Below are 12829 nucleotides of genomic sequence, written 5' to 3'. Positions count from 1 at the left end.
ATCCTTTACTGATAGGTATATCCTTGCATTTTTGGTATCATCCTTGTAAATCTGTTTTGAATCTCTCCAGTGCCTCTATATCCTTTTTATAATATGCTGACCAGAAATGTGACATTAAACTAGAGACAGATCAATGCTACACCTCTCCAAAACATTGGTCCTTTTAACATACCAAATATTGCTTCTTCTTTTAAAAATGGTTCCTATCACTAATTTGATAAACAGAACATTTGACAACCTTTCTCTACCCCGAAAGAGCATAGATTCTCTCAGCTACTTTCCCTCATTTTCTTTTAAGCTACTTGTCATATTACAGTACTGGTTTTCGGAGAGCTGGGTTATGGCAGCCTCCAAAGGCACCTTTCCCCCTCTTCCACCTGATACCATTCTGTGTCACGGCCCAGGCAGAAGCAGAGAGAACAAATCCAGCAGTTGCTCATTAGGCCCATGGAAAAGTGGGTCACCAGTGCTGCAAAAACAAGGTAAGTTTGGCTGCTTGCCTTTCTAACTACAACAGGCAGGGAGAGAATCACACCAGTTTTTTAATTGTAAAAAAGCCTTTAATGTACTAATTTGCTTGTGCAATCCTTTGTGGGTCCACTGTGTGGTGATCAATTGAAAAAATATTTTTTCAGATGCCGACCCAAGTAAAGACAATGAAGATCTCCTCCAAAAGGGTAAGAATCACTCAGCTCCTTGACTGATTCCTAAATCTGCAAATTGTAGTAGGGTTTAGGTTTAAAAGAAAAAAAAATCCAATTGAGGAGATTAGTTCCATTGTTCAAATTGTGGAATGAAAACTGAAAGCGTTCTGGAACAACTCTAATTTGGAAGATTTATCTTCAAATTTATGTCACTTCCCCCACCTCCTCACGAATGTTCCACTTCTGATTTCAAGGGTTGAGTTTCTTCCTGTCTGATATTTTAGTTCTCGGCCATCCCCTTCCGCCAGTGTGTTAAACATTTCCAGGCTGAGTGAGTGAGAAAACAGCCTGCTCACAGGCCTGTCCCAGTGTCACTTTACATTTGTGACTACAATCCACTTTTTAGCCATTCCTGTTGTAGATGATTCCTGATCCATAGTCCCCAGTTTAAAACCAACACATGATATAGTGTGTGCCAAATGTTAGCTACAAGCAGCAGCACATTTTACAAGTCTGATTACTTTTACATGTGTTAAATATATGTTTGTGCTCGTCGCCTTCTGTTGTGGTTTAGAATGAATGACTTAATGGGCTATGGGAAGAAGATTTACAAACCGACTCTCTCACTTGCTCCAATCCTGAACCCTGTTCAGAGATGGCAATTGACCTGAAATCCACAGTCTTAACATTTGTCTTTTTTTCTTTCCTTATAGCAACAGCTGTATGTTGGCTCTACCTTGGGCATTACCCAGGTTGCCCTCCACCGCTGTGATGTATACGGAGAGGCCTGTGCAGATTGCTGCCTTGCCAGAGATCCATACTGTGCTTGGGATGGCAAGGCCTGCTCCCGGTATTTAGCATCATCGAAAAGGTAAATGATCGATCAACTCGATGCACGCACGTGGCTCAAAGTGAACCATTCACTTGCCCGTTGTGCCACTCAGGGGTGCCTCAGTGTCAGCTTCTGTGGACCGAAACACAAACTGGCTCAAAGGAAACAATTCACCCGCACCTGGTTCTGCATGGATTGTATACATCCCTGTTCCAGTTCCTGTACGTGCAACAGATCGGTTTAGATGTCTTGGGTTAGTAAAACCATCACCTCTCACAGATGCTGCCAAGGATATCTCAATGTCCTGAAGTAGTCACCACACATTATTTGATATTTCCATCCACCCCCCCCCTCCATTTACTCCTTATACCTCATAATTATAGTCATTCTCTTGAACTTTACAATATAAAAGCTTTTAAAACTCAAACTTGATGCCCAATACCCTTTTACAAAAGAAAGACTTGCATTTATATAGTGCCTTTCATGACTACTGGATGTCCCAAAACGCTTTACAGCCAAAAAAGTACTTTTTTAAAGTTCAGAGTTTTGCCTCTGGAGATTAGTTGCGCACAGCAAGCTGATAATGACCAGATAATCTGGTTTTTAGTGATGTTGATTGAGGGATAAATATTGGCCAGAACACAGAGGATAACTCCCCTGCTCTTCTTCGAAATAGTGCCATGGGATCTTTTACATCGTAAAATGCAAGATTTGCATTTCTATAGCGCCTTTCATGACTTTAGGACATGCTCAAAGCACTTTACAGTCAACTTAAGAAAGGAGGGAGGGAGAAAACGTGAACTAGAAGTCATTTAGCCTGACGTCAATCATCGTGAAAATACCGGAATCCTTTGTTAAGGAAGTGGCATCAGAGCACTTGGAAAATCATAACATGTTTAGGTAAAGTCAACATGGTTTTATGAAAGGGAAATCGTATTTGACAAATTTATTGAGTTTTTTGAGGGTGTAACTAGCAGGATAGATAAAGGTGAACAAGTAGATTTGAATTTCCAAAAGGCATTCAATAAGGTGCCACATAAAAGGTTATTACACAAGATAAGGGCTCATGGGATTGGAGGTAATGTATTAGCATGGATAAAGGATTGGTTAACAGACAGAAAACAGAGAGTAGGGATAAACGGGTCTGTTTCAGGTTGGCAGGCTGTAACTAGTGGAATGCCGCAATAATCAGTGCTGGGGCCTCAGCTATTTACAATCTATATTAATGGCCTAGATGAAGGGACCGAATGTAATGTATCCAAGTTTGTTGACGATACAAAGCTAGTGGGAGAGTAAGCTTTAAGGAGAACACAAAGCGTCTGCAAAGGGATATAGATAGGCTAAGTGAGTGGGCAGTAAGGTGGCAGATAGAATATAATGTAGGGAAATGTGAGGTTATTCACTTTGCTAGGAACAATAGAAAAACAGAATCTTTTTTAAATGGTGAGAAACTTCTAAATGTTGGTGATCACAGAGGTTTGGGTGTCCTTGTGCAAGAAACACAGAAAGCTAGCATGCAGGTACAGCAAGCAATAAGAAAGGCAAATGGCATGTTGTCCTTTATTGCAAGGGGATTGGAATATAAGAGTAAGGAAGTCTTGCTACAATTGTACAGGGCCTTGGTGAGACCACACCTGGAGTACTGTGCACAGTTTTGATCTCCTTATCTAAGGAAGGATATACTTGCCTTGGAGGTGGTGCAACAAAGGTTCACTAGATTGATTCCTGGGATGAGAGGGCTGTCTTATGATGAGAGATTGTGTAGATTGGGCCTATACTCTCTGGAGTTTAGAAGAATGACAGGTGATCTCATTGAAACATACAAGATTCTGAAGGGGATTGACAGTTTAGATGCTGAGAGGTTGTTTCCCCTGGCTGGAGTGTCCAGAATTAGGGGGCACAGTCTCAGGATAAGGGGTAGGCCATTTAAGAAAGAGATGAGGAGGAATTTCTTTACTCAGAGGGTTGTGAATATTTGGAATTCTTTGACCCAGAGGGCTGTGAATGCTGAATGTGAATGCTGAGTCTCTGAGTATATTCAAGGCGGAGATAGATAGATTTTTGGAATCTAGGGGAATCAAGGGATATGGAGATCAGGCAGGAAAGTGGAGTTGAGGTCAAAGATCAGCCATGATCTTATTGAATGGCGGAGCAGGCTCGAGGGGCCATAGGGCCTACTCCTGCTCCTAATCCTTATATTCTTATGAGTTGTCTCTCAATGAATTTCTTTTTGAAATGCCACCAGTGTTATTCGGCAGAGATTCTGCATCAGCAACACATATGTTTTAGTTTTAATGACAGAGGTTGCAGGCTTAGGCAGATATTCTGGAGCTTTGCTTTGGGAGGGTCATGGAGAAATGCTGCAGAGTTTTGCCTCTGGGGATTAGTAAATTGGGAGGAGTACCTAGCTGTGGCAGAGCTCTGGGCTCCAGTCGATTGTTTCATTTTCTCTCGTGTCCCATGCTTTCTTATTAGCTGGTAATAGACGCCAATAACACCAGCTACAAATAAATCTAATTATATTTATGATACCCAGTGGAAATAAAAATCATAACCAGGCAACTTCAACTTAATTTCTTGGTCTTGCAAACAACAATGAAAGTATTTATTAAGATTCACTCACAAGTGCTATCAATAGGATGTGTCGTAGCCAGCAGTGGGCTACAATGCATATCTCACTCGTCGGTCTGCCTCTCATCATAGGCAGTCCCTCGAAATCAAGGAAGACTTGCTTCCACTCTCAAAGTGAGTTCTCAGGTGACTGTACAGTCCAATGCGGGAATTACAGTCTCTGTCACAGTGGGACAGACAGTGGTTGAAGGGAAGGGTGGGTGGGGAGTCTGGTTTGCCGCACGCTCCTTCCGCTGCCTGCGCTTGTTTTCTGCATGCTCTCGGCGACGAGACTCGAGGTGCTCAGTGCCCTCCCAGATGCTCTTCCTTCACTTAGGGCAGTCTTTGGCCAGGGACTCCCAGGTGGGGAGGTTGCACTTTTTCAAGGACATTCACAATCTAACACATTCATGAGGGGTTTTGATGGAGTAAATAGGGAGAAACTGTTTCCACTGGCAGGAGGTTCGGTAACCAGAGGACACACATTTAAGGTCATTGGCAAAAGAGCCAGAGGGGAGATGAGGAGAATTTCTTTATATGCAAACGATTATCTGGAAAACACTGCCTGAAAGGGCAGAAGGAGGAGATCCAATAATAACTTTCAAAAGGGAATTGGATATACACTTGAAGGGGGAATATTGCAGGGCTATGGTGGGACAAGCAGGGTGAGTGGGACTAATTGGATAGCTCTTTCAAAGAGCCAGCACAAGCACAATGGGCCGAATGGCCTCCTTCTGTGCTGTACGATTCTATGATTCTATGGGGGAGAAATTGGCCTGGTTTGCTCCTCCTGCTAGTGCTTCCCGGGGGCAGTAACGGGGTGCTAAGGGGTTACTGATCAGGCGCGGCATATTCACTGAAGTTTTGGGCTGGAGCTAACACTTACCGCCTCGCTCCGTAGCGCCCCGTGGATCGTGATGCGCCCCGGATGCAATATTCGTTCCCGCCCCCTGCAGCATCACCAGGCATCAACAACGGCATCTTCAGGAGGCGTTGTCACCTCGGCCGGCCACTTGGGGAGGGATATTTAAAGGCAATGGTGGTCAGCTAGGACAAAATGTATTAATCTCCACAGTTTGGTGTCTTTTGGTTTTTTTTGGACACCGTGATTCGTCAGCCCTGCACTCTCTTAGAAAATTTGGCACGGTCCCGGCCTGCAAGACTATCAGCAGGCCGGGGCCATTAGAGGAAGCAACACATAGCGGCATGCCACGGCATGGTGCAGAGCATGCTGGTGCAGGAGGGCGACGGCTGACTGCAGTGCGGGTCGAGGTCAGGGCAAAGGAATGGCAAGAGTTCATAGAGGGATGTGATCGGGGCCCAGGAGAGGCGAGAGTTCGGGGCCCAGAAGAGGCGAGGGCCCAGGGTCAGCACGGGCCAGCCCACACTGCGATATGTGTGCGCACTAGGTCCGTGCAGCAGAGCTGGTCTCCAGTCGTCTTGATTAATCCTTGCCACTGGACCAAGACCGAGCTCTGTCAAGCCCGTGTGGTGGTTGGGGTGCAACAGCCACCACACGTTAAAAAAAATCCACGCACAGGCATCTTCCACCCTCCAATATGTAGTTAGAGATCTGGAGTATTAGGTCCTTCATTGAAACACCTGTGAACTCATCCCTTTTCGGTGTGGAAGCAGGTCATTCTCGTTTCGAGGGGCTGCCTATGACTCTCTTAGACTGCTTGGGGCTGTTATACACCTAGCTCAGTTCCCATGGCCCCACAGAGGCAGTGTAAAGATTGAACAAAACCACCATTGGCCCTACTCTTTAAGTGAGGGAAGGTACCTCCAAACACGACAGCGAAGCATGGAACATTGTTCATCGCCTTGCCGCTACTGCCCCTCTCACTCCCTTTAGCGTTCGAAGGGAAGCGATAGCGCTTGATATAGTGCTCCACTTCCCTCTTGGAGCGCTAAAGTGGAAGTCCCCGTCAGCTGCAAATCTATTTTGTCCGGCGATACTTAGCCCTGTGACTGGTGGGGATATGCTGGTATCACATGGTTAACTGCAATGTGTTCTGCATTTATGTTGAAAAGCTCCTTGAAATTTGCACAAAGTTGATCTGGCGCTCATTATATTTTCCACTGTACATCTGTGTCACTTCATTTATCGCAGCTGTGTCACTGCAGCGGACAATCATTTTCTTTAATAATGAATTCATGCAGGGAAGCATCTCTTGGCTGTAGTGAGCCTGTCATTCATTTTGTTCTTAAGACTTTTAACTTCGGTTAGTCTATTATGTGTGAATTCATTATTGTAGTTGAGCACCGAATCTGATAGAAATTAAAAAAAGAAAATCATTATCATTATGTTTGTCGAACGACCTTGCAGAGGCTGATGGCCAACTCTCTGACACCTCCTCCTACCTCCCCTTGGACCATGACCTCACCACTGAACATCAAGCCATCATTTCCCAGACAGTCACTGACCTCATCTCCTCTGGAGATCTTCCCTCCACAGCCATCAACCTCATAGTTCCCTAACCCTGCACAGTCTTCCCAAGATCCACAAACAGGACTGCCCCGGTAGACCGTTCTCACATTGAACAACTTCTCCTTTAACTCCACTCATATTCTCCAAATTAAAGGTGTTACTATGGGAACCCACATGGATCCTAGCTATGCTTGCCTTTTTGTGGGATATGTGGAACATTCTTTGTTCCAATCCTACTTGGATCCCCTCCCTCACCTCTTTTTCCGGTACATTGATGACTGTATCGGTGCCGTTTCCTGTTCTCGCCCTGAACTTGAAAATTTCATTCACTTTGCATCCAATTTCCACCCTTCCCTCACCTTCACATGGTCCATCTCCGACTCTTCCCTTCCCTTCCTCGACTTCTCTGTCTCCATTTCTGGGGATAGACTTTCAACCTGTATCCACTATAAGCCCACTGACTCCCACAGCTACCTGGACTACATTTCCTCCCATCCCGCATCCTGTAAGAACTCTATTCCATTCTCCCAGTTTCTCCATCTCTGTCGCATCTGCTCTGACAATGCCACCTTTCACACTCGTGCCTCTGACAATGCCACCTTTCACACTAGTGCCTCTGACATGTCTTCCTTTTTCCTCAACCGGGGATTCCCCTCCACCGTGGTTAACATGGCCCTCGACCGTGTCCATTCTATTTCCCACACCTCTACTTTCACCCCTTCCCCTCCCTCTCAGAATCATGACAGGGTTCCCCTTGTCCTCTCCTTTCACCCCACCAGCCTCCACGTTCAATGGATCATCCTCCGCCATTTCCGACAAATCCAGCGTGATCCACCACCAATCACATCTTCCCCTCCCCTCTCAGCATTCCGAAGGGAATAAGGGGTTATGGGGAGCGGGCAGGGAAATGGACCTGAGTCCATGATCAGATCAGCCATGATCGTATTAAATGGCAGAGTAGGCTCGAGGGGCTGTATGTCCTACTCCTGCTCCTATTTCTTATGTTGTTATACTCCCTCCATGACACCCTGGTCCATTCCGCAGTCATCCCCAGCATCCCCTCCCCTTCCCACAGCATCTTCCTGTGCAAGCGCAGAAGATACAACACCTGCCCTTTTACCTTTTCCCTTCCCATTATTCAGGGCCCCAAATACTCCCTCCAGGTGAAACAGCGATTTATTGTACTTCTTTCAATTTAGTATACTGTATTGCTGCTCACGATGTGGTCTCCTCTACATTGGGGAAACAAAGCGTAGATTGGGTAACCGCTTTGCTGAACACCTCCGTTCAGTCCGTGTATGACCCTGAGCTTCCAGTCGCCTGTCACTTTAATTCTCCACTCCACTCCCACTCTGATATCTCCGTCGTCGGACTCCTCCACTGTTCCAAAAAAGCTCAACGCAAGCTCGAGGAACAGCATCTCATCTTTCGTTTAGGTACTTTACAGCCTTCTGGATTCAACATCGAGTTCAACAATTTCAGAGCATAATCTCTGGCCATCTTTGGCTCCCTTTCCCTACCCCCTAGCTTATGTTTTTTTTCTTCTCTTTTTTTCCCCCTTTGTCTATAATGGCAGCTGGTCATTACTACACCATTCACACCCTATCCAGATTAACCTTTTTCTAACCTCTATCATTACCATTTCAATTCAACCCATCATTCCTTTTGTCTCTCTCATCTCTCCTGCCTTCCAACCTTCCCTTTTGTTTTTTTCCCCCCTCCCCTTTCAGTGCTTAAGAATGTGTTAAGAACATAAGAAATAGGAGCAGGAGTAGGCCATTCAGCCCCTCGAGCCTGGACTCAGTTCCACTTCCCATAACCGTTTACTCCCTTATTGCTCAAAAATCTGTCTATCTCCGCCTTAAATATATTCAATGACCCAGCCTCCATAGCTTTCTGGGGCAGAGAATTCCATAGATTTACAACCCTCTTAGAGAAGAAATTCCTCCTCATCTCAGTTTTAAAAGGGTGGCCCCTTATTCTGAGACTATGTCCCCTAGTTTTAGTTTCCCTATGATTGGAAATATCCTTCCTGCATCCACCTTGTTGAGCCCTCTCATTATGTTATGTTTGATAAGATCACCTCTCATTCTTCTGAACTCCAATGTGTATAGGCCCGACATACTCAATTTATCTTCCTAAGTCAACCCCCTCATCTCCGGAATCAACCTAGTGAACCTTCTCTGAACAGCCTCCAATGCAAGTATATCCTTCCTTAAATATGGAGACCAAAACTGTACGCAGTATTCTAGGTGTGGTCTCCCCAATACCCCGTACAGTTGTAGCAGGATTTCTCTGCTTTTATACCCTTGCAATAAAGGCCAACATTCCATTTGCCTTCCTGATTACTTGCTGTACCTACATACTAACTTTTTGTGTTTCATGCACAAAGACCCCCAGGTCCCTCTGCAACACTTTGCAAGTTTTCTCCATTTAAATTGTAATTTGTTTTTCTATTTTTTCTGCCAAAGTGGATAACCTCACATTTTCCCACATTATACTCCATCTGCCAGAACATTCGGCAGGTCGACCCGAAACATTAACTCTGTGCCTCTATATCCTTTCTATAAATATGGCAACCAAAACTGTATGCAGTGCTCCAAGTGTTGTCTAACCAAGATGCGATACAAGTTTAGCATAACTTCTCTACTTTTCAATTCTATCGCTCTAGAAATTGGTCGAAAAAGATAGTGGAAAGATTGTTCTCTCATTTGTAGGAAATTGTGTTGGGGAAATTGATGGGATTGAAGGCCGATAAATCCCCAGGGCCTGATGGACTGCAGCCCAGAGTACTTAAGGAGGTGGCCTTGGAAATAGTGGATGCATTGACAGTCATTTTCCAACATTCCATTGACTCTGGATCAGTTCCTATGGAGTGGAGGGTAGCCAATGTAACCCCACTTTTTAAAAAAGGAGGGAGAGAGATAACAGGGAATTATAGACCGGTCAGCCTGACATCGGTAGTGAGTAAAATGATGGAATCAATTATTAAGGATGTCATAGCAGTGCATTTGGAAAGAGGTGATATGATAGGTCCAAGTCAGCATGGATTTGTGAAAGGGAAATCATGCTTGACAAATCTTCTGGAATTTTTTGAGGATGTTTCCAGTAGAGTGGACAAGGGAGAACCAGTTGATGTGGTATATTTGGACTTTCAGAAGGCTTTCGACAAGGTCCCACACAAGAGATTAATGTGCAAAGTTAAAGCACATGGGATTGGGGGTAGTGTGCTGACATGGATTGAGAACTGGTTGTCAGACAGGAAGCAAAGAGTAGGAGTAAATGGGGACTTTTCAGAATGGCAGGCAGTGACTAGTGGGGTACCGCAAGGTTCTGTGCTGGGGCCCCAGCTGTTTACACTGTATATTAATGATTTAGAAGAGGGGATTAAATGTAGTATCTCCAAATTTGCGGATGACACTAAGTTGGGTGGCAGTGTGAGCTGCGAGGAGGATGCTATGAGGCTGCAGAGCGACTTGGATAGGTTAGGTGAGTGGGCAAATGCATGGCAGATGAAGTATAATGTGGATAAATGTGAGGTTATCCACTTTGGTGGTAAAAACAGAAAGACAGACTATTATCTGAATGGTGACAGATTAGGAAAAGGGGAGGTGCAACGAGACCTGGGTGTCATGGTACATCAGTCATTGAAGGTTGGCATGCAGGTACAGCAGGCGGTTAAGAAAGCAAATGGCATGTTGGCCTTCATAGTGAGGGGATTTGAGTACAGGGGCAGGGAGGTGTTACAACAGTTGTAGAGGGCCTTGGTGAGGCCACACCTGGAGTATTGTGTACAGTTTTGGTCTCCTAACCTGAGGAAGGACATTCTTGCTATTGAGGGAGTGCAGCGAAGGCTCACCAGACTGATTCCCGAGATGGCGGGACTGACCTATCAAGAAAGACTGGATCAACTGGGCTTGTATTCACTGGAGTTCAGAAGAATCAGAGGGGACCTCATAGAAATTTTTTAAATTCTGACGGGGTTAGACAGGTTAGATGCAGGAAGAATGTTCCCAATGTTGGGGAAGTCCAGAACCAGGGAACACAGTCTAAGGATAAGGGGTAAGCCATTTAGGACCGAGATGAGGAGGAATTTATTCACCCAGAGAGTGGTGAACCTGTGGAATTCTCTACCACAGCAAGTTGTTGAGGCCAATTTACTAAATATATTCAAAAAGGAGTTAGATGGAGTCCTTACTACTAGGGGAATCAAGGGATATGGTGAGAAAGCAGGAATGGGGTACTGAAGTTGCATGTTCAGCCATGAACTCATTGAATGGCGGTGCAGGCTAGAAGGGCCGAATGGCCTACTCCTGCACCTATTTTCTATGTTTCTATGTTTCTATGAAGGAGAAAGGAATAGAGGATAATGCTATAGATTAGGAAAGACGGGAGGAGGCTCAAGTGGAGCGTAAATTCCGGCATGGACTGGTTGGGCGGAATGGCCTGTTTCTGTGCCGTATATCCTATGTTATCTTATCTAATGTAATCCAATCAGAAAGTGGTGTTGTTCAACCTCCAGCCCGGTATTTAAAAATTAAAAGCAGTAGTAGCCAAAATAGTGGGACTGAGGAACTGGGGCCTTGTGAGCAGTTAATCCAAAATCTTAGGCTGGCTGGCAGGCTGTAGTTTGTGGGCACCATTGATAAATACAAAAGATAGGAGGGAAATCAAATCTGAGAAAGAAACCTAGAGATTCAGATTCACCCATTATTGGTGGTTTTCCAAACCTGTGAACACTTGATGTTGACTGTGGGTACACAGTGAACATAAAGTTCATTTGGAATAAAAATCAGTTCAGAATTCCAAACTGTGTTTGATAGTTCACCAGAACTTGTTTCCTTGTGTTTTTCCACAGGCGAAGCCGAAGGCAAGATGTACGGCACGGCAACCCGATCAGACAGTGCCGAGGCTACAACTCCAATGGTGAGCGTGGGGACATTTCCTTGTTCTGTGGGAGACAGCCGCCATTTTAACCCAAATGAGTAACAACTGATGGGCAGTTAGTGAGCAAATTGCAGAGAGGCCAGGGTGAGTTAGAGGGGTTTACACAGCCGCGAGAGTTAGAGATATAACATAAGGAATAGGAGCAGGAGTTGGTCATTTGACCCCTCGAGCCTGCTCCGCCATTCAATAAGATCATGGCTGATCTGATCTTGGCCTCAACTCCCCTTCCCTGCCCGCTCCCCATAACCCTCGACTCCCTTATCATTCAAAAATCTGTCTATCTCCACCTTAAATACATTCAATGACCCAGCCTCCACAGCTCTCTGGGGCAGAGAATTCCATGGATTCACCACCCTCTAAGAGAAGAAATTCCATTTTAAATGGGAGGCTCCTAATTCTGAGACTGTGCTCCCTAGTTCTGGATTCCTCCACGAGGGGAAACATCCTCTTTGCATCTACTCTGTCAAGCCCTCTCAGAATCTTATACATTTCAATAAGATCACCCCTTATTCTTCTGAACTCCAATGAGTAGAGGCCCAACCTGTACACAGCCAGGAGAGTCAGAGAGTTGCACACAGCCGGGAGAGTTAGAGAGGTGTCTGTCGTTGGGTGAGTTACAAAGATGTACATGGTCTGGAGAGTTATAAGGGTGCAGATGGACAGGTTGATTTAGAGCGATGTACACACTCAGAGGAGTGAGAAAGATGTATATAGCCACGAGAGTTAGAAAGTTGTACATGGTCAAGAGGAGTGAGAGAGGTTCATGAATCCCATGAGTTGGGTTTGGGAAGCTATATTATCAACATCATCCTCGAAATCGAGGAAGACTTGCTTCCACTCTAAAAGTGAGTTCTCAGGTGATTGTGCAGTCCAAAACAGGAATTACAGTCTCTGTCACAGGTGGGACAGACAGTGGTTGAAGGAAAGATTGGGTGGGGAGTCTGATTTGCCGCACCTTCCTTCCGCTACCTGCGCTTACTTTCTGCATGCTCTCGGTGACGAGACTCGAGGTGCTCAGCACCCTCCAGAATGCTCTTCCTCCACTTAGGGTGATCTTGGGCCAGGGATTCCCAAGTACCAGTGGGGATGTTGCACTTTATCGAAGAGGCTTTGAGGGTGTCCTTGAAACGTTTCCTCTGCCCACCTGGGGATCGCCTGCTGTGTAGGAATTCCGAGTAGAGCGCTTGCTTTGGGAGTCTTGTGTCGGGCATGCGGGCGATGTAGCCCACCCATTGGAGCTGGTCGAGTGTGGTCAATGCTTTGATGCTGGGGGTGTTAGCCTGAACAAGAACACTGACATTTGTGTGTCTATCCTCCCAGTGGATTTGCAGGATGCAAGCCATAAGCACCAATACTGAATCATCA

At 45.4% G+C, this 12829-nt stretch overlaps 1 protein-coding gene across 2 annotated transcripts in view; it reads left to right on the top strand.

Moving 5' to 3' along the window:
• The window catches only part of sema3fb (sema domain, immunoglobulin domain (Ig), short basic domain, secreted, (semaphorin) 3Fb), a 263872-nt gene that overhangs the window by 243810 nt on the left and 7233 nt on the right, over positions 1-12829 (top strand). For both annotated transcript variants that reach the window (XM_070895532.1, XM_070895533.1), the window contains 3 exons: positions 636-677; positions 1358-1515; positions 11376-11443. In XM_070895532.1, the coding sequence (XP_070751633.1) occupies positions 636-677; positions 1358-1515; positions 11376-11443 (268 nt within the window). The remainder of the gene's footprint in view (positions 1-635; positions 678-1357; positions 1516-11375; positions 11444-12829) is intronic.

The sequence above is a fragment of the Pristiophorus japonicus genome, chromosome 12 (assembly GCF_044704955.1).
Source record: "Pristiophorus japonicus isolate sPriJap1 chromosome 12, sPriJap1.hap1, whole genome shotgun sequence".
Lineage (NCBI taxonomy): Eukaryota > Metazoa > Chordata > Chondrichthyes > Pristiophoridae > Pristiophorus > Pristiophorus japonicus.
Note: the sequence above shows the minus strand (reverse complement) of the source record. Positions and strands in the feature narration are given on the sequence as shown.